The sequence below is a fragment of the Doryrhamphus excisus genome, linkage group LG4, assembly GCF_037039965.1.
Source record: "Doryrhamphus excisus strain RoL-2023G ecotype Guam linkage group LG4, RoL_Dexc_Guam_v1.1, whole genome shotgun sequence".
NCBI lineage: Eukaryota > Metazoa > Chordata > Actinopteri > Syngnathiformes > Syngnathidae > Doryrhamphus > Doryrhamphus excisus.
The window spans coordinates 7,537,220-7,558,283 of NC_136360.1; the positions used below are offsets into that span (position 1 = coordinate 7,537,220).

Sequence of the window (21,064 nt, forward strand, 5' to 3'; positions counted from 1 at the left end):
ATTGCGATGAATGCCTCCTGCAGCTGTCTGTGGGAACAGCTGCTAGCCCAAAATGTTTGGACAGAACACACTCTGAGAGCAGGGTGGCAAAGAACAATGCTGGATGAATCATATGCAGTTTTACGCGTTCAAGGAAAAAAAGTATTTTTGTTTGACGCTCTCATCTGTTCCTTGCAAAGACACATTTTGTGTGCTGTCTGGCAGACGGTGAAACAGTAACATGCACTCACACGTGAAGTGAAATAATACAATGTCCTTTTTTTCCCCACTTTCGGCATTGGAATTTTGGAGTGGAATTTATAGCAGTTAGAAGAAGCAGGGGGTCTGAAAGATTCTGAAAGACAGTGCAGTATGGCATTTTTCCGACTTGAATTAAGCAGTGTTGGTGTGCTCTCGCCCCCTCACTTAGCCCTGAGGCCCTATGGCTGACTTTTTCTGCATCTATAAATCACCAGGAACACAGTCTTGTATCAAGCAGGCAGGGTGCAGAGTCAGTCGCTACCCAACTAAACACAAAACATAAAGCTTTGAATCATTGCTATTCAACTGGCGAACCACTGGCCAAATCCGGCCTATGAATGGCATCTGACCAACCTTTGAGTTCAGTTCAAAACTTGGGAGCAACTAACATTCTTGCAGGGGGATAGAGGATCTTTGATTAGCATTTTTGTCATATAGAACAGTTAACCCTACAACCATTTTGTGTCACAAGCAGAAGATAACTGAGAGTTTTCAACTGACATTGCAACAACAGACTTCCAGTCCATATGAAACAAAATAAAGGTCTCAGAAAAGTGGCTGGGCAAAATTTAAGATAACACAATATAAAAAAGTATATAAAAGTGTAGAGACAAATGTAGGTGGGGCCAGGGTTGTAAAAGTGGATCAACAGACAGAACTCTCTTTTACATTGCACACATGCTTGGCTTACGCTGGGGCCAGGCAGCTACCATACTCTGTTGTTTGTCCGATGGAATTTTAGAGAATTCAGGAAGGTTTCCAAATGTGACATATGCTTCCAAGCCTTCCAATAATCTATAAACCCCCTAGATGTGGTGTGTGTGTGTGTTGTTGCAAGCATTGTGCCTCTATCTGATTAATGTGCTTCAATCTTCTTTCCATTCGGTGAGAAGGGCCCTACCCAGATATGTTGGAATTAGGCCTCATCGCTCACTACCATGCTGCCCTAATCAAAGTGCCGATTCTTGAAACAGACAGCTGCTGTCATGTGCCTTGACTCCAATGGCTATCTGTCCCCGTGGCTGCCCGAGTACTTAGTTGGCCAGCTGAGGTTGTCAGGGAGCGAGGGCTAGCAACGTTTGTCCATTCATATTGCAGCTTATATACCACAAGCGCATACAGCCAAGGTAAGTTTGCACTTGTTTTCTCTGTTTTCCATCTTCAAAGATGCTAATTGAGATTGTGGGGAAACAATGTTCATGTTGATAGGCCACTGAAAGTATACTTTTCAACTAAAAATGTTTATATTGTGCGACAATGGGACCACTAACAAACTAGCTTATTAGAAGTCAACTGTGGGTTGCATGGGCCTACTGATTTTCTCACTTTTTGGGTAAATGTGAGAAAATCTGCCAAAGGCAAAATAATCTGAGACTATTCAAAGATAATTACAATACATACATCATTTACCAACAATGGTTCACTCTATAGGTCTGTATCTATAGCTGTGCTTGTACTGTAAATGTGTGCACACGCCTGCCACGTTCCTCCGCATTTAACATCCACAGTCAGGCTGGGCATAACATTCCATGAATGCTTTCTTAGGACTAAACTTTTGGAGATTAGAGGGGCTAAATATAAATATTGTTATATGTATTAGTTATTGTCTGCTCATCTGTTCTTGGTGCAGGACTGTTGACCTGGAAGGCCCAGGACAAGCAGAAATAATAGCTACTGTTGCATATTAATGGAGTATAACATTCTATTGAAGGTTGTGTTGACTCACACAGTAGCTTCAATCAACAATCAACATAATACTGAAATTAAATACAATTCCAACACAAAACAATGCACAGATAATCTCTGAAATCTCCACCTCAACGAACATCTAAAGCAAAAAAGCGTGTGTGGCTTTTCCATCCATCCATGCCACTTATCCTCGGGGGGTATGCTGGAGCCTATTCCAGCTGTCTTCAGGCAAGAGGCGGGGTACACCCTGGACTGGTCGCCAGCCAATCACAGGTCACATATAGACTAACAACCATTCACACTCACATTCATACCTATGGACAATTTGGAGTCACCAATTAACCTAACCGGAGTACCCAGGGAGAACCCACGCACACACGGGGAGAACATGGAAACTGCACACAGAGATGCCCAAGTGGATAATCGAACCCACTGTAGGTTCCTGACTGTGTGGCCTACATGCTAACCAGTCATCCATCGTGCGGCTATGTGTCTTTTGCTTTAGCTTTTTGTGTTTTCTTTGTGATGCCCACTGAAGGGTGTTTGTGATGTGATCATCCTTCAGGCAGCGGCTAAAGCTCCGGGCCCAACCCAGGTGTGGGCAAAATTTGGGAATGAGTACCGCCTCAGCACTGATTTGGGAGCATGCAAATACTATGGACACTATTTAGCACTTTTAGTGTAGGAGGAACTTGCCGAACTGCGTCAGGCATGAATGACGTGTAACGGTAGTGATATCGGCGCACGAGTGCTGACATAAACATCATGAATCGACATCATGCATTGCACAGTGCCTTTGGTTGTAATTTTCTGAAATTATTTTAGTTTGAAAGTTTTCAATTTCTGTTGGCTGCCATACATGTTTGTTATATGTCATCAAAGGGCTTGTTTACTACTTTTACTACAAATTTAAGGTTACTTAAAACGTTGACCCCAGAGGTTCCACTGTATTTTTGTAAGAGTAGAACCTTGATTTCAACTCAGAACATTGAAAAAGGGGTTGCATTGTTGAAAAACACAAAGAATAATTATTCAAGATGGAGAGGAGCTTAACCATCAAAACACATGCACACAAACACAAAGGCAGCCCTGAGTGTCAAAGGTCATCTGGGCCTGAACTCTCTCTCCCTCCCCCACTACCTCTCTTCAACTGAGAACATCACAGGTCCCTCTGTGTGTTGCTCTCCATTTATTTTACCCATCATCCCTCATCGGTCCCGTGTGACCCCCCGACCCAGGAGGTAGGGTTACCTTGTCAGTTGACTGTCTATTCACAAGCACGGCTTGACGCTGCATCAACAGTGGCACTGCGGAAATAGAAAAAGAGGGAAAACAAAGACAAAATTACGACATGGTCACAATAAATGTTTTAATATGAAATTGAATGATTAAGGAAACTAGGATGGAGATGATTCACATGTGGTAAACCCTGAGTGTAAACAAAGGCCTGCTTAGATACCTACCTGTTGAGGGGTCCCTATAAAAACACTCGAGCAACACCCCCTCCCTCCCTTGTGTATGCTGTCAGCTATCATTCAAGATGCTGTAAGTGGGATCTTTGAGTGGAGATGCTATCATGGCTGGCCCCTATGCATTCACACCACAGTCGCCCTTATCTCCACTGCAGATAACAGATCTCCTGCACAGGCGAAACACACACACTCACTTTCTAAATCTCACTCAGCTATTTCATAGGCCGCTTCATTTCAGAGAGCTTCCTTGAAACAAACAAAAACACACACAATTTGTTCGACTTCCTGTTTAAAATTCAATAAGTGCATACTCTCTTACAGCCAAAGCTGCTACTGATTCCGATCTCTGACGTCGGCCTCTCAGTTGACAGCTCTGGACGAGCGTGAAATGTAGCAACACGCAGGAAGCATGACAGATCAACAATTTCCTGCCACAAATTAAATTTTTATCACTTTGTAAACATTCAGGTAAACAATATTGCTGACGTATTTAACGTCCTGTGTAAACAGCCAGAGTAGATCAGACGGGTCAGTGATGTGCGATGAGTTGATATTTTGTCACCGTAAACAAAATGGAAGCTGGTGGAGATACTATAATAAGTCACATCAGTACAGTTCTTGAGTTTGAATCTCAGGATATGGTCCCGAAGCTGGTGCTGTTTTTCAGGCCTTCCACCAGACCACAGCACACTGGGCCTAATAACAAAAACAAGCATCCCGGTGTGGAGCTGGTCCCACAGTGTGAGGACCTTAATGAGGAACATGTGGAGCTGCCCAGACACACAGTCAGAGGAAACCTAATCCTTCAACCCCCCACCCCCCGGCTTTCCTCCACCCATCCCCCATTCCTTTCTCACTTCACGTCACATTCTCACTTGGTAAAGTTGCTGTGCTTTTTCAACAGTCTCTCTGCTGCAGTAAAACTCTTAGAGACATTATGTGTCATAAGTGATGCACACACTACTTTATATATTGAAATTCTACAATATGCTTTAGAGCTAACAGTCGTACAATGCAATATGCTCATGAGGAAACACAGAAAAGAAAGAAAGAGGTCTTTCTCCCCACTGCCTTTGACAGGCGGTCCAGGACTTCCTTTCATGTGCTGAAGTCATCCTTACCATCCACCTGGATCAATTAGCTGTTTGCTTCAGTGATCATCAGTCTCGCATTCATTTAGCAGGGATACAAAGATCAGCTCTATTGTTACTAAAGCTTTTTTTTCTGTTTCCTACTGCTTTAACCCGAAATCAACTGTGTTTTGTCCTTTTAGGAAATGCTGTCAAATGATAGAAAGGATGAAGAGTGTAACAGGTGAGCCGGTGTTTTATTAAAACCATCAATCACGCCAAAATAGCCACATCTAAACTGCCATCATCATTTAGATTGAGCTACCGTTTGGATTGGTAAACCCTGGTTACCGAATTGAGACAAAATTCCTTTCCTTTAAGCTCTGTTGTGCACTGGGTTATTACGACCGAACTGCATCTGAACATTGGCATGTTGCCATGTGGCATCGCTTCGTAATTCAACGCAATCAGAGAAATGAATACATTTAAGACATAAATAAGACTTGCACTCGTGTTTGTTGCAGTAAATGTGTTCCGCACGTGTGGAGAACAGGAAGTGACTTCAGCGATTCTGGGTTGAGTTTTATCTTGGAGTGGGTAATGACCACAACAGTAGCTTGTGTTATTATCATGATTATAATTATTATTATGTCATTATTATTGTTCCTGTTTCTGAACCTGCAATAAAAGTCGTTCAGGCAATAGTCTGATGCTATCACCAAAGATTACAGCATCATTACTGACACCTATTGACCAATGTGTGATACTATTTCGTGTCACGTTTTTGAATGCATCTGCCAGATGCCTCATATTTGTAATTTTTATTCATCTAGCCATTTTCATGCTTGGAAAAGTTATATGTATATATACATATAGTTATATATCATATTCAACCATAAAGCAGCATGATTTAATCATGACGGTGATAGAGTGAAGCCACGAAATTCGAACTGCAATGTGGCGAGGGACAACTTTCTAATGTGCAAGGTGGAGGTTATCATGAATAACTAATTATTTACTGTATAAGTCTATAATTTGCTGAACTGACACAGCTCAAAACATATCTCTTGAGCATTTAAAAACGATGTCCATCCGACAATGACAATGAGTTATCTGACAAAAACCTGAAAACAAGGATGCGAGTCAAGTGTTCAGTGTAGTGGGCTAAAACAGGACACCAGAGTCAAAAGAATAGTGATGGAGCGCAAGGCTCGTCTAACAAAGTGTACATTTATGACACTGCTAATATGTCATAACACCTCATACATACTAGAGGTATCAGCCTACAATAGTTGCGATTTTTTGCTTTGGAACATACCAAGATTTAACATGGTACAGAATGAGTGTGGGAGGGGGAAGTATAACTGCCTAGTCTTTGGCTAGCAGGACTCATGGCTAGCAATAGTGCCAAGTACCAAGTGCCAATGTCAGAGCTTGAAAACTTTAGTTTTCAACGTTAATGTCTCCTGTTTTGGGCAAATTCCCCTTCCCAGTGAAATACATAAGCAAGCAAAGACAAGTGGATAAGACATTCAACATACAATTTCTGCAGGGCATTGTTTACATCTGAATTAAGTTCTTGTTTATAACATTCCACATTTGTCCAAAGCTTCACAAATGTCCAATTTTCCTCACAAAAATTTTGTCATTGTGAAAAAAATAACCAAATTGACACATTGTTTATGTGTTGTAATTTTCAAACAGTCTTCACAACAAACAGCCCATTAGTGTATGTTGTTTTGGGGGGGATTTAAAACATCACCATACAGCAAACCCCCCAAAATTAGCTGAACAAACAGAGTCAGGTAGAGCTCTCGAGGGGGATAAAGTTGGCACAGTGGTTGCAGTGTGACAGGGCCCCTCCTTACAGCTCAGAACAATCCAAAGGTTCCACTTGGGTTGAGCTGTCTTCGTTTCCCCCTTCACTATATATATCAGCCCCACATCAACATGGGCCCGTCAAGACCTTTCACGAGACTGACAGGCCACCTGAATCACACAATTGTGTGGCCGGAGGAGCCGGCATGTGTACAGAAGAAGCAGTGATCCAGTAACTGTCTGGGTTCACTTCTCTTCTCTCACATAAAGTCAAGAGTGAGGTCTGAATGTTCCAGCTACACCAAAACAACACATTAACTTTTAATCCAATTGGAGGAAAAAAAATCTGCAACAGTTGGGTTTATATAACGCCAACATTTCGTACGGTAATGGTCGGGCACATTAAAATTCTTGCTTTGCACGGCTCAAATAGCCCGCAGCATGTCCCAGGTGAGGGGCTGACGGCTTGAGTCGCTGTGCCTTGCAGATGGTCCGGCCTCACGGCAGCTGTGCAAATGAAAGACGAAGTGTCGTTGAAGGAGTGAGTGAGGTGGAAAGTTGGCCACAAAAGGGAAAGAGTAACATACAAGTTGCTCGCTTAAAAATGTCATGGAAAAAACCAATGGTGCTCAGTGAGAAAATCATTGACTTTCTTTTTGGCCTCAATAACAGATAGCAGCCGTGGTTCAACACATATGAATACAACTATGAGCCAATTTAAACAATTTAGATAAAGGCTACTATCTCCACCTTATCACTTTTCATGCCAGCTATTAAGCAATTCAAATTTCAAGCATCATAAAAAAGTTTTCTTTATGGAGGCCAGCAAATAAAGTATGATATAGATATCCTGTGTTAGTTTGCACCCACAACTGTGTCATTGAAGCACCTTCAGGAGTGAGAAAACAACAGGTGATACCCGCCCGCCTCATTCTGAAAACGTGCCAACATTTGTCTTCAGGAGGGTGGGTGGTAGGGAGTGGTGGTGGAGTGTCAAGGGAGACAGATGTCCTAAAGCCTTGGTACTTGCAGTCTGAAGCACAAGTACTGCATTCAACAATACATTTTGTTTATTTATAAAATGTTATGCTGCGTAATGAGGATAATGTGGAAATATTGCGAGAAAAAAGCTGGTAACAGGTTGGAATAAAAGACAAAGGATGAGGATAAATGGTAGAAAATGAATGAATGAATGAATGTCATTTTACAAGAATAAAGTTTAGATAGGTACGACAAAAAAGGTGCAACATTTCGCGAATATAACCATAAAGGAAAAAAGTTTGAATCCTGAAAGAATGTTGCAATTATAAGTATTAAAAAAGATCTCTCGAAGCTGTAATAATATGAGATAATTGTTGTCATACAATAAGGGAAAAAATGACAGAATGTGAGAAAAAGTCAGAAAGGCATGAAGATCACTTACGAAAAAACATATTAGAAATAAGTCATATCATTAGGAAATTAACGTTGTAATAATATGAGATAAAAGATTGCAAAGGCAAAATTGAGAATGCATTTATAGGACGAGAGAAAAGTAAAGTTGCTAGAATAAATTTCAAATATTCTAAGAATATTAGAATGGTGATGTCATGAGAAAAAAAATGCAAAGTGGTGAGAATAAAGTCTACAAATGAGGGGTGGAAAGTAGTTAGGGGAAGAAAGATGATATGCTGGTAGTAACATTTTTTAAAAATATATTTTGTAGCAAAATCTCTTCAACCTCTCAATGAATTCCAAACAGTGTCAATGAGAAAGACCCCAATGGGCACTTTTGCGGTGTCCTCACCCCACTACATGTAAATATTAAGTGGTTTGTTAGGGAAAAAAAAGAACAAATTAGTCCTCCATTGGCCAGCCATTACTTCGGGGCGCCCCCGGTCTAGGCTCAAAACCCCTCCCTCGGTAGAACCGCCCTGAAGACGGGGGCCCCTTTTGAATGACAACCGCTTGGTGGAAGAAGACAACATTTTTTGTCTTGATTTTCAGCCGCGGCGTCGATGAGAAGCAGTCGAGGAACTCCATTCTAACTGAATGGATTGGCATGGGGAGAAGCGGACCTCAGATCACGGCTAAGCGGCAGCTTTGGGACTGTGTGACGCTGACGATGGTCGTGATTTCGCTGCTCTATCCATCAGGTAAGCGCTACGGTCTCCGCTCAATCCGTGCTGCTGCAGTTCCAGCCCGGCGTGCTGAGCTGTAGAAATCCGCTACACTCGACCAGAGTGCAACTGGTTTCTTACTGAATAAGTCAGAAACATGTTTCCTAGCGTTCTGTTACTCAATCCTCACTCGCTGACGTTTTCCCAAAACTAAACTACTTTGTTGTACAAGAAAAAAAAGTTTTTAAAAAGTACTGAGCCCACCGCGGAGACAAAGTACCCCTCTGCCTTCACTTTGCTAGCCAACCACACGAGTTTACTAACCATGACACCGTTATGGACCAAAACAACACCTTAATAACATTATCTAACACGCTCTAAATACCCCACGTCTCATTTTAATTACATACTCTTCTCTTTTTGGGATAAATCGCCATCGTCCAAGTTGTAACCCCACTTTCCGAAGTTAGCTGCTAGCTAGGTCGCTCCACAGCGTCCAGTAATCAGGAGGGGGGGAAAAATCAAGCTTAATTAGTTTTTAGGGCACAAAGATGGACACAGAAAGATTGTTTTGTTTACTGTTGTCACTACTGCAACGTTTATACATACCTTGTCGTCGAATGTTGTCGGCACTTTTGAGTTATTATCATGCCATGAATGGATGCTGCCGGGGGGCTCCAGTATTTGGTACCAAGCGAGAAAGCAATCCTCTAGCTAACCACGATGTTTAGGTGGGTAATAATGTTTATTTCTTCCACTTCGTAGTATGTTCCTATATACGTAGCTGTTGTTTTCATTATTGTTTGTAGTTAGTAGTTAGAATTAGGAGAATTCCCTTCTATTATGTACCTCAGGCTGAAATATCACAAAATACTTTTTTTTTTTACACGTTTCTTACGGTCTTATGTTCTAGAAATGTCTATAAAAGACTTTTTTCTTGTGTTTAAATAAACTATGGTGTGACACCAGGTACATTAATACATTAACAATGGAAACAATGTTGAAGAATGGTGAAAAATTAGTATAGCACTGCAAGTTATGACAATTTATTCATGGTTGCATGGCAGCTAGTGTGATTGTGCAATTGGACGTTGTGTAGACATCACTCCCTGATGCCTTAAGAGCTGTGCTGAACAATAGCTGGGGTTCGGCTTAATTCTCATTCAATGAGGATGTGTGGACCCACGTTTGAGCCCAGGAAGTGCGCAGGGCTGAACCACATTGCATTGGTGCTGTGACCCAGGCTAGTGTAATGCGTGACTTACTGTGGTTGTGTGATATATAAACCTCACTCCCAGATGCCTTAAGAGCTGTGCAACAAGTTGCCAGGCCTAGGCTTTTAGCCTGTTGTCTTATGGTGCCCGACTTAGTTCACATTCAGTGAGGATGCGTGGCCCCGGTTTCGAGTCGGACTGTGCTGGAGTCTACTGTTACACACTGTGGTCCTTAAAGCATGTGCCATTGTTTCGGTAGATGTGCTGCGGCAGTTGGTTTCCCATGCGATAACTGTCAGGGTGCTGACCCCCCCCCAAGAAAAAGCAAAGTGGCTGAGGCCGTGTTGGAATTCTGAGGAGGGATGTTGAATGCCTCTGGCTTGACCTCTTTACACTGCATCTCTGTTTTATCAGGGCTAGTGTTGAAGTGCCGCCATGGTGACGTGCATTAATCATCTGTCATCCCCCCTCTCCTCCCTTTGCAAAGTCACACCTCTATGAAAGGGAAGAGGTGGTCTTGCAAAATATTCCCATGGTTTGGGGTGGTGAATACACCATAGTGTCTCTTGTATCAATGAATAGGGACGGAAGTTGTACAAAGGCTGGCATAACACCACAGGTGTGTTTGGCATATGGGTAAATGCAGCACACAGAGGAAAAAAGAAACCTTGAAATAACAATACCTTTAGATTGGAATTAGATCTTTTCCAAATTTTAGCACTATCCTGCCAATGTGAGCCTGACACCAAGTGATAAAATTGTGTGGAAGATGTCTCAAAGTACAGCATACTGGACTTCTACTGTCAAAGTTGGAAGCAGGAAGCCCAGAAAGGAGTGGCTACTCTGACATGCTATCCTTGAGTCAGGTCCTACTACTTCCTGATTGGATCAATATGCGATTATGTGTTAGCATTTAACTGGTTCCAGCTTGTGTCAATCAAGGGTTTGTGTGTTCATTTTAGTGCGCAAGCGTGGCAGCTGGCTTGATAATGTTGCCAGGCAACCTGCAACCTGCAAAATTAAAGTATACAGCAGTGCAAACATTGTTTATGTCTATAGTACTTCTATTGTATAAGTCTAGTCAACTTTAACAATGGCAGAGGCAAAAAGCTTTCTTTTTGAACGTCCTGATGGCTTCCAGTTACTGGCATGTCAAGGTTGCCAGGCAACCACCTGAGGTGTTTTCCATACGCCACAGTGGAGGGGGCACCATTAAAGATGTGGGGTGCTTTTTTCTTCAATGAAACAATGGACCTTGAGGGTTGTGCAGGGGTGTCAAGCGGCAGCTTGGCTATGTGGAGATGTGCAGGGGGGAATTCCTCATGACTGAAGACCCTCGTCTGTGTGGTAAGGACTGGCTTTTTCGACAGGATGTGCTGTGCCCAACTGACTAATGATTTCTTCTTTTGGACCACATTCATAAAGTGTTTGCAATTGCATCAGCAACAACGTCTTCCTTAACCCTGAGCAACAACATAATAGGTAGTTAGCTGAGTGTCTAAAATACTGGGCAATACTGGTCTTTTTCAAGACCCACTTTTGGAAATATTGTTTTTAAGACATTTTTAAAGACAATTTTTAAAAAATTATGTTTTCAATATCAGTGACTGGTAGATTGGGATAGAAAGGAATACCATAACTTTGTAGCTGCTCAACAGTTGTATGCTTCATTGATCACCATGATCTTAGAATTTGCATCATAATTCCCCCTGTGTTGTTTGCTCACTACATTTGACAGATTTTTTTATTTTGAATGGGTGCCTCTGTCACTTGGTCACTGGAGTGCCACAAGGAAAGCTCTGACTGACTTGGGAAGAAGTCGTTTGGTGCCACCTGTTGGCTTCCATGTATAATCCACATCCCTATATACCATAAAACAATGCAGCTTTTTTAGATTTTTTTAGATTTCATCTTAAATTTGGGTCAAAATGGTCTTTATTTATTGTTTACTTTTGCATTGTTAACGCTGTAGTTGTTAACATGCAATTTGGGTATGTAGCTTGTTTTGGGGGTTTAGTAAATGCAAACATTGATAGCAGATATGCGTTTCTAAAATACATGTAAATAGCAAATAAATATGTATTGTAGGCATTAAATCGGATTTAATAACTTAGACATACAGTATAAATCCAGGCGTACATTACGTCCACCAGGCTATCTCAAACATTTCAACTAAAGGTCCAAAATCAGAGTTGGTTCCGAACTTGCTAAACAACTAAGAACACAATAGACCTGAATCAAAATGGCCAGCTTATATACATCAAGAAAGTCATATTTTCACTGCGGACGAATTGTTTATTAGCAGGATCACATACAGCCAATTGCAGCTATGAATATCGGTCCGTACCGATATTGAACACAGCGCATGCATACTTTATATTATTTATATATCACAGATCTGAGATGCAGGTCGATATAATTAAATATTGTTTTTTTGCTGATATCGGCCCCACATCCAATATCATTATCATATCGGGACACCTTCTACTTAGTGTCAGTTTAGATTTTTTGATATTTGCGAACGAATGCCAAATGATGCTCATGGTTGTGTTTTGTTTTCCAGTTCACTGCCAACAGTGTCGCATCCAGCGCTGCAATACTGAGTATGTGGCATCTACCTCACCTTCTAGCGGCCTGCAGGAGGACTCTGCAACTGATGTGGACTACTGCATCGCGCTGAGAGCCTATGCTCTGTGTACGCGTCGGCAGGCCAGAAGCTGTCGGGGCGACCTGGTCTACCATTCGGCCGTGTTCCGCATAAAGGAGTTATTCTCTCAGCACAACTGCTCGAGTGATGGACCCACGTCCTCTGCAAAGATGCCCAGTACGCTGCGGCCAGCCGTGCCACAGCTGTGCAACTACGAGAACAGAGTACTGACTGCTGGCTCAGGCGGCCAGCAGAAGAAATACGCCCATTGTGGATTATTTGGAGACCCACACCTACGGACCTTCCGTGATGAGTTTCAGACGTGTAAGGTGGAAGGGGCTTGGCCACTGATTGACAACCGCTTCCTGTCAGTGCAGGTGACCAACGTTCCGGTGGTCCTTGGCTCCAGCGCCACTGCAACCAGCAAAGTAAGCTAACCTCCATTATTTTGTTGCCTGCATAGAACCTTTATTGTGGGGCACTAGCAAAGTCTCACCATAAAGTGCCAAAACATATGAAGTTAATCGTCATTCCATGGTGCCTCTCGAGTCTCCCCGGCATTCCTCTCGTCTCGGGGCGGCTTCAGATGTATGAGAGGGGGAGGGGGGGATAGTCCTTCACTGGTGTGGAATCACTGACATGCTTGAGTGCTCTACCTTTAACACATGGGTGGTCATATGGTAGTGATTAACGCTCACTCAAACATTCTCCTTCTCCACCATGGCCGCTGCTGCAATCTGGAATGTTTTTTTCACCCCTCTGGTCAAGTAATTAGCCTGGCACTTTTTGTGTAAATACGGGATGATGTGGAAAAATAAAAGAATAATTGGGAAGGGAGGAGTGTCCTTTCTCAATTAAAACAAAAGACCGTCTCTCAGGCTGTAACTTTTTCAAGACTTGAAATTAGAATGTTGGTTACGTCTTAGAACAGACACTTATTAAGTATCACATACTGACATAACAAAATACACTAGGCAAACCATCCATCCATTTTCTATACCGCTTGTCCTCACTAGGGTCACAGGTATGCTGGAGCCTATCCTAGCTGTTTTGGACCAAGAGGCGGGGTACACCCTGGACTGGTTGCCAGCCAGCAGAACACATACAGACAGACAACAATTCACATTCACATTTACACCTATGGACAATTTAGATTCTCCAATTAACCAAGCATGTTTTTGGAATCTTGGAGGAAGCTGGAGTACTCCGTGAGAACCCACATACGGAGAGGGGAGAACATGTAAAGTCCACGCAGAGATACGTACGAGCCATTTGACACAACAATCATGGGCCCATGTCCCAGTTGGAGTCTTGAACCAGAAAACCCTGCTGCAGGTTGGCACACAGAATGCAACCTAGAAAGGTGGTGTTACTTTTCACCTGGTGAATGCTACGGAATGTAATTGATATAGTCTGAAAACTGATGTTAAAACCAACCAACAGAACACCTATCTCCACCAGATTCCTTGCAAATTGTCCAAAACCCCAGTCTCTGATGCACCTATTCTGAGAGCAAGATCATATCTTCACCACGACTCGTATGCCCCCACCGCGCCTTCAAAGTTGTTTTCAACTTGCCACACTGGAGACAGGAAATCATCCATCAACTTACAGTATCCCCTCTGAAAGTGTAAATGGACCTGTGGTGGCTGCTTTGTCACATACTCTTCAGCCCAGATTTATTTACTTAGTTTTCGGAGCTCAGCTAGAAATCCTTGACACTGCAAAAGCATAGTGCTTCATTTTTTTTAAGTTGGGTCTCATTCAGTAGCTGAATGTCTTGTTTCACTAAGGCGCAGTGTTTTACATGCTTAGTTCTCTGCTGCCACCGTGTGGTCCTCACCGGTACTGGTCATGTGAGCTCCATTTAGGGTAGGTATTTGTCCAAGATTCAGGTCTTGGAATGGCACTGATATTATTTTCTGTTTTCTTTCCAGATCACAGTCATCTTCAAGTCATACCATGGCTGCACGGACCAGAAAGTCTACCAGGCCACCACAGATGACCTGCCTCTGGCCTTTCAGGATGGCACTCGCAGCGGCGGCGAGAGCAGTAGTCTGACCATCTCGGAGCGCGGCGGCTCCGGAGTGGGGCGCCAGGTAAAGATCCAGGCACGCTACATCGGCACATCCATCATCGTGCGTCGTGTGGGCAGCTACCTGACATTCGCCATCCGCATGCCCGAAGACACATTGAACTTGTCTGAAGATGGTGGCAGCGGCCTGCAGCTGTGCCTGCACGGCTGCCCACGCAACGAGCTCATCAAGGAGCACACGCTGGGCCGCCAGAGCCAGCAGCAACAACACCAAACGGGTCCACTGCGACCGCCTCACCAGGTCTACACAGTGGAGCGAGCGACGGCTAAATGTCGAGAGACTCTGCAAGTGGAGGACGTTTACTTCCAATCTTGTGTGTTTGACTTACTCACCACAGGAGACCCCGAGTTCTCCATGGCGGCCTATGGCGCCCTAGAGGACCTAAAGGCACTCCCGCCCAGTAAACTGAAGCAGAACTCCCCGAGGACACCCCGTCTTTACAACAGAGGGACATCACAGACAGTAGTAATTGACAGCTCGTCTTCTGTTCTCACAGTCATACTCATTCTTGTGCTGCTTTTGTAAAAAAAAAAAGGCCATAGATATACTTTCAAATTTCAAAAAGACAGGTGGAAGCACCATTAGCTTGAGGAAAGCATGACGAGAAGATTTGACAATGTTGATTCTGTTTTCATTTGAAGGATTTCACACAAGAAGAAATATTAATGTTTTTTTTGTTGTAAATATCAAAATGTCACTCTGCCATGCATCTCTTAAGTGTCCCAGTGATAAACAGCACTTAACAGTACCGCCAACAGTACGTTTTGTGTATGTAAAATTAACTTTCCTATCACTGTTGATGCTAAATACACAAGCTCCAACAACTGTTTATAAAAAAAACTACCTAACCATCGTACAATGACTCGTCTGTGAAACACTCCCTCTTCAAGCTGTTTAAGCTTCCAATGAAAAAAAGACAAAAAACAAACACAAATCTTTATATAATAATATATTAAGAGTGTATATATGTGTTTTATATTTATGTACATTTGCTGATGTATAGATGTTTTAACTGTAATAATGTTCAGTAGGCTGTTTTAGGAAATAAAACTAATGTTGTTCCCTATGTACATTTCTGTATTAAAGTGTTGAAAAATCCTCAAAATTGTATTAATTTTAGAATGCTTATTGACTTGGTGGTCCACTTCCACAAACTTGAACAATTCCTGCCTTAAGAAAATACTGATATACAGTACATATCAGAGGTTTGGACACAAAACACAAATGATGGTCCCAGTCCCATTAGTAAGGCAAGAAATTCCATCTTGGAGATGAATAAAGTATCTATGTATCTGACAAGGCACACATGTTTGTTAAGTACATGATTCAATGTGTTCATTCTTAATTTTTAGAATCTATTATGTAAATAGTCATGACACTAAAGAAAACGCATTGAATGAGAAGGTGTCTCCAAACTTTTGGTCTGTACCCCAAGTCAAAACATGAATAAGCAAACTCATCAACACATATTGCATGTGTAGTTGTAGTTCCCATTCTGCCCTGGTGGGGTCCTCAGTCAATAAGAGCTTATAAAAGCGATATAGCTTTATGTCGCTGTGAAGGTGCTCCAAGCTTCAAACACTACAACCGAGATCATTGTTCTAACTATTTTATATTATTATAGGATTATTATATACGTAATATACACTTAATATATATGCTGTGTGTATACACAATATATGTGTGTACATCTATATACGTATATGTATGTATATATACACTGTATACATACTATATATTTATACACACATGCACACACCATCTGTTTATAACTCCCAATTGGGGGACTAATGAATGTGATGTAATGTAATGTAATGCATACATACAGAAGAGAAAGATCATTTGTGAAGCTGGTTGGATGTGCCGATGAAGAGTCTTCCCAGAAGTGAGAGAGAGAAGTAGTCAGTGAAGACCTCAATGGCCACATTGGTGAAGGACATAGACGAGTTGAGGGGATGATTGGCAGGTTCGGTGTTAAGGACAGGAACATGGAAGGACAGATAGTGGTAGATTTTACAATACAAATGGAAATTTTGTTTGTTTCTTTCGACTTTTTCCTGATTACGGAGTTGCCACAGCGGATCTTTTTGATCCGCATACTGATTTTTGGCTTGAGCCCTTTAAATTCCGGATGCTCTTCCTGACGACTGGCTGTGGTAAAAGCTTATTTCCAGAAGAGGGAGGAACACAGTCTCAGAGTCACAGAGTCAAAGAACGAGAACTGCTGTGAGGACTTCAGGAAGAAGTGAGACCAGCTCTTTGTTGCAGATATGCATGTGCGGGGATGCAATGGATGATGGGAAGTTAAAATAAATTTTTTTTAATTCTAAACACGTATTCAAATTTGTCATGTTTACTTCTTACCTGCCTTTTTGTTTTCAGCTGTATGATGATTTTATTGTTCTTCCTAAGACAACACCGTGAGTCACACTGAGTACTAACTCACAATGTGTGATGGCTTGACAAACACATCGTGAATTCCCTTGTAGCTTGTGATTGGCTCCTGCCAAAGACAGAGATGCCTTTTCCTCAATGACTCGCGAGCAACACAGTATTTAAACGGTTAGTGGTAATTCAGTAAGGACTGTGTGGTGTAGCTCTATGAAATCTTCATGGGACATATGGTAAGAGTGAGGTATGCCCACCACATCAGGGCATGCACTAAGTAAGTGTCCGAGCTGAATGACTGTCATGTCATGCCACTAAGACGTTGCTAATGGAGATCCATGAAGCCTCCAATTAGGATATGAAATACACAAATGTGTTTTCACAAAGACAATGTGTTTTGCTTGATATTGCCACACCATCGCACCACACCAAGTTACCAAGTCATGGAAACGAGTGTGCAGCGCCCACCTATCAGGCTTCATGGCGAAGTAGGTGTGTCCTATTACGTGTGTTGTCAGCTGCCTCATGCTAGCAGTAAAGGGGAAAAAAAGTGCTGTTTTCCTTGAAGTACTTAGGGTCAACCATTCAGAGCAACAACGGAGTGTGGAAAAGAGTACAGGCAGGAAGGAGTGGGTGGAGAAGAATGTCAGGAGACAAAGAATATCAGCAAAAGTGAAGGAAAGGATGGTAGAAAATCGACTGAAAACCCAAACCAAATCTCTAGCGACACTTTCTTCAGGCAGTGGTACAGGAGAAAGTATGCACCGTTAGTTTTTTATGCACCACAATGCTCCATGACATGTATATGGACACATCTTGGACACAAAAGTATTATCTTTAAACCCTTAAAGACAAAAGGAACCACTTCTTCACCGGACCTAAAACCTATTGACAACTATATTGGGCCCTAACACACGTTTTAGGGTGAAATAAAACAGTCCCTTCTCTTGAAAAGAAACAAAAGTGATGGGTAAATGCCTTTTTTCATTCAGTTGCATAATAGAGTATATGTGCAAGTAAAAAAAAAATCCAAAACCTCTCGTTTAATACCTTAATTATTCAGCTTTGAGGATTATTAACAGTCGGGGCAATAATAAAATTAATCCTCAAAACAACAAACCTTTCCTAATAATAATTTTGCACCATAGAGTGTATAATAGAGTTCCATTCTTATGGTATATGTCATACTTGAGAACATTTGACTCCATCTGTAAAAGACTGCCAAACTTAGCATGTGACCTATAAACATATATGATTATATATGTGCCATATATCTGTCATCACTCATTAACAATTCACAGTTCCAGTTAGCAGATGTGGGTGGAAATGTACTGTATATATGAAACATAATTTGTCACACATACCATCATACTTAATCCCCTCATGTCCTTCTGCTCCTTCATCTTACTGAGTGAGGCTTTAGAACCAGCAGTGACATGATACAGATCCGCCATGTTATTTATGAAGAGGATGCAGCAGGTGACGCTGCCGTGTCGTCTTACTTTGACTCGGTCTTTCATTTTGAGCTCTAAGAAGTGATGGCAGTGAAATGAAATAAAATATAACCCAAAGAAAAAAATAAGCAGACGCTATTTTTAAAAGGCTCCAGGCGTTTTGTTTTGATGCATGTCATTGAGCTCTTCTGAAAGGCAAGCGACAAAACACGACACTAGCATCACAAGCCCAGGAGAGAGCGCTATATCTTCCCCGAATGGTTCAAAGTTTGAACAGGTTCGAATTTGCAAAAGTCACTGATAGAGAAGCTGGATGCATCGACGGTGTACAGCAGTGGTCTCAAACGCGCGGCCCGCGGGCCAAATGTGGCCGGCAGGACACTAGTTTCAGGCCCCCGCCTTGATATGAAAGTTTAATGTTAGTGCGGCCCGCGCAAGTTTGATATGGATGCTGTATGGTATCATGTACCCAGAAAAAATTATTACGTTTGATTAATGTTCATGTTAAAGGTTAAATAACTGTTAATAGTTATCCTCCCTATCCGTGTGGAAGTGGTAAGTTTTTGGCTATTTAAGTTTAAAGGAAATAACTTGAAGGCTACCGTTTAGGTCGCTAGGTCTCTAGTTTGCGAGTTAGCATGTGTCTCAAGACCCTGCAGTTGCGCAATATGTTGTAAATAAAAAGAGTATAAATGTGACTATAGTCGTGTTTTGTCATGTCTACAGGGCTCTAATAATGCTTTGTTCATTTTAATCTGAAAAAAATAATTTGTCTACCCACCAACTATATGTGGTTTCTTAAGTTTTTATTATTTGCCATTTTATTATTATTATTATATTTATTTATTACTGATTGATTGATTTTCTTTATTCTTGATTTGTTTATTTATTTTTCATTTTATTTTGTGCAGAAAAATAAAAATTAAGATATTTGAGAACAGTGGAATGTTTTATCAGAGCTTTTATGATAGACAATTGGAACCAAAGCACTGAAAAAGTTTGTATATTTTTCTGTTTTTAATAAATGCGTTGTTTTTTTTTGGAAAACCTGACGCGGCCCAGCCTTGCCCAGACCTTAGCTCCAGTGGCCCCCAGGTAAATTGAGTTTGAGAGACCCCTGGTGTACAGTGTATTCAGTGGGTTGAGATGAGTGTAAAATAAAGTTATGTGTGTTATACGGCACTCGTCTAATGCGGGTCTGCTGTGCCAGTGTGAGCCGTCGGCTAAGCGGAAGGAAGGTGTGCAGTGATCTGATGTGGTGTCGACCAAAATGAGAGCAGCTTGTATGACTGGTTGGGATGACAGATTAGGTCCAATACGACAAGGGCAGGTTGTCTCGCATGATGCTTCAAGGACTGCTGCTTCATCCAGTATTGCTGCCGGGCCACTCACCCCCACCAAGGGAAGGTGTTGCCAGTGGGCTCACTCCTTTCAGTGGGAGCAGGTAGTCCATGGGAAGCTGCTACTGACATCCAAGCATCAGGAGGGCCAGAGAAGCGTCTGCGCTCTGTAGCGCCGATGCAAAAGGGAGGCCGTCCTCCACCAGGTGTGCTCTGAGGCTATTTTTGAGAGTTTGTTTGAACCTCTCTACACCACCATTGGCCTGAGGGTAGTATAGGGAAGTTCTAATATGTTTTAAGCCCCTCTCCTCCAATAAGTTGGTAAAACTGGCTGAGATGAATTGAGACACATTGGCGGTGACAGTCCCTGCGGGCAGCACCTCAGGTCATTTGGCCATTTCCACCAGGAGGAAACGTTGATGCTGAGGAATGCTGTGAAGTTCCCCATAGATGGACGTAGCACCACAATGCTGAAGGGCACAGCAGGAGCTGCAAACATTTTATACGTATATAAAGTATACATCTGGAGGTCCTTGATTAGCTAACTATTCAGTAAGAGGCAAGGTAGCAGTTAGCAGTGCGGTGTCAGGGGACACAGTTGAGGTAGATGAAAATGATAGTCATGCATGTTAGGTTAAATGGCAACTCCAAATTGTCCATAGGTATGAATGTGAGTGTGAATGGTTGTTTGTCTATATGTGCCCTGTGATTGGCTGGCGACCAGTCCAGGGTGTACCCCACCTCTTGCCCGAAGACAGCTGGGATATTTGTCCACTGAACTGTATTACACATATCATCATTATTCTTGCTAATAAGATGATAAAATACATAGAAATGACAAACAGAAGGCATGTGCAGTACTTGCTTCCACCTGAAGGAGTGTGAGCTTGAAGGTACTCGCCACTGCCGTCAAATGCAAGATATTGGTATGCTGCTGAATGAATGACTTTGACTCCCGTTCTATGCCGCTTATCTTCACCAGGGTCACGAGTATGCTGGAGCCTATCCCAGCTGACTCACACATTCATATCCACATTCATTCCAAGTAATACTTGGAACAAAGAAGTATTTGAATTTTTGGGCGTGTCAAATAACAACATTTAAGGTTAAAAAATAAAAACCTAAAAAATTTAATACATTTTTTTTCTTTCTTTTTTACTTAAAATAAAACAAAATGTCTAAAACTGGATTTATGCTGGTATGACCCTTTTGTACATGGCACAATTTTGTAACATTCATCCACTTATTTTAGAAAGTATATACATATATTTGAGTATATTTTCTCATTTTTAATTACTGCAGAAAACAAACAATAAAAATAAAAACCAAAGTATTCAAATCCAGTTTCAGCGGGCATACCCAACTGCTTTAAATGCCAGAATAAGTTATTTATGATTAATGCATTCAAAAATGTAAGTAAAATTTAGACCTATGCCTAAATTTTCAAGCACGATGAATACACTTTTATAAATAAATATAAAAATATTGCAATAACAACAAATTAAAGAACCTCCTTTGGAACTTGGCAGTGTAGCGT

The 21,064-nt window shown here is 41.8% G+C and overlaps 1 protein-coding gene across 2 annotated transcripts; it reads left to right on the top strand.

The window, feature by feature from the left end:
• The first annotated feature begins 1,295 nt into the window (after positions 1-1,295).
• Positions 1,296-15,438, top strand: rgmd (RGM domain family, member D). 2 transcript variants are annotated; one of them, XM_058073833.2, is made up of 5 exons: positions 1,296-1,367; positions 4,675-4,715; positions 8,276-8,424; positions 12,166-12,677; positions 14,187-15,438. In XM_058073833.2, exons 2-5 carry the CDS (start codon positions 4,678-4,680, stop codon positions 14,868-14,870), a joined length of 1,383 nt encoding a protein of 460 aa, XP_057929816.2. In that variant the 5' UTR covers positions 1,296-1,367; positions 4,675-4,677; the 3' UTR covers positions 14,871-15,438. The 2 variants fall into 2 exon arrangements, with proteins under 2 accessions (XP_057929816.2, XP_057929815.2); XM_058073832.2 differs by lacking the exons at positions 1,296-1,367; positions 4,675-4,715 and having other exon boundaries at positions 8,157-8,424.
• The last annotated feature ends 5,626 nt before the right edge of the window (positions 15,439-21,064 follow it).

Bases quoted from the DNA above. Each gene is read 5' to 3' on its own strand.
- rgmd (XM_058073832.2), top strand. From the start codon at position 8,226: ATGACAACCGCTTGGTGGAAGAAGACAACATTTTTTGTCTTGATTTTC. The intron at 8,425-12,165 runs GTAAGCGCTACG...TTTGTTTTCCAG, and splicing joins TTCGCTGCTCTATCCATCAG to TTCACTGCCAACAGTGTCGC. The intron at 12,678-14,186 runs GTAAGCTAACCT...TTTTCTTTCCAG, and splicing joins GCGCCACTGCAACCAGCAAA to ATCACAGTCATCTTCAAGTC.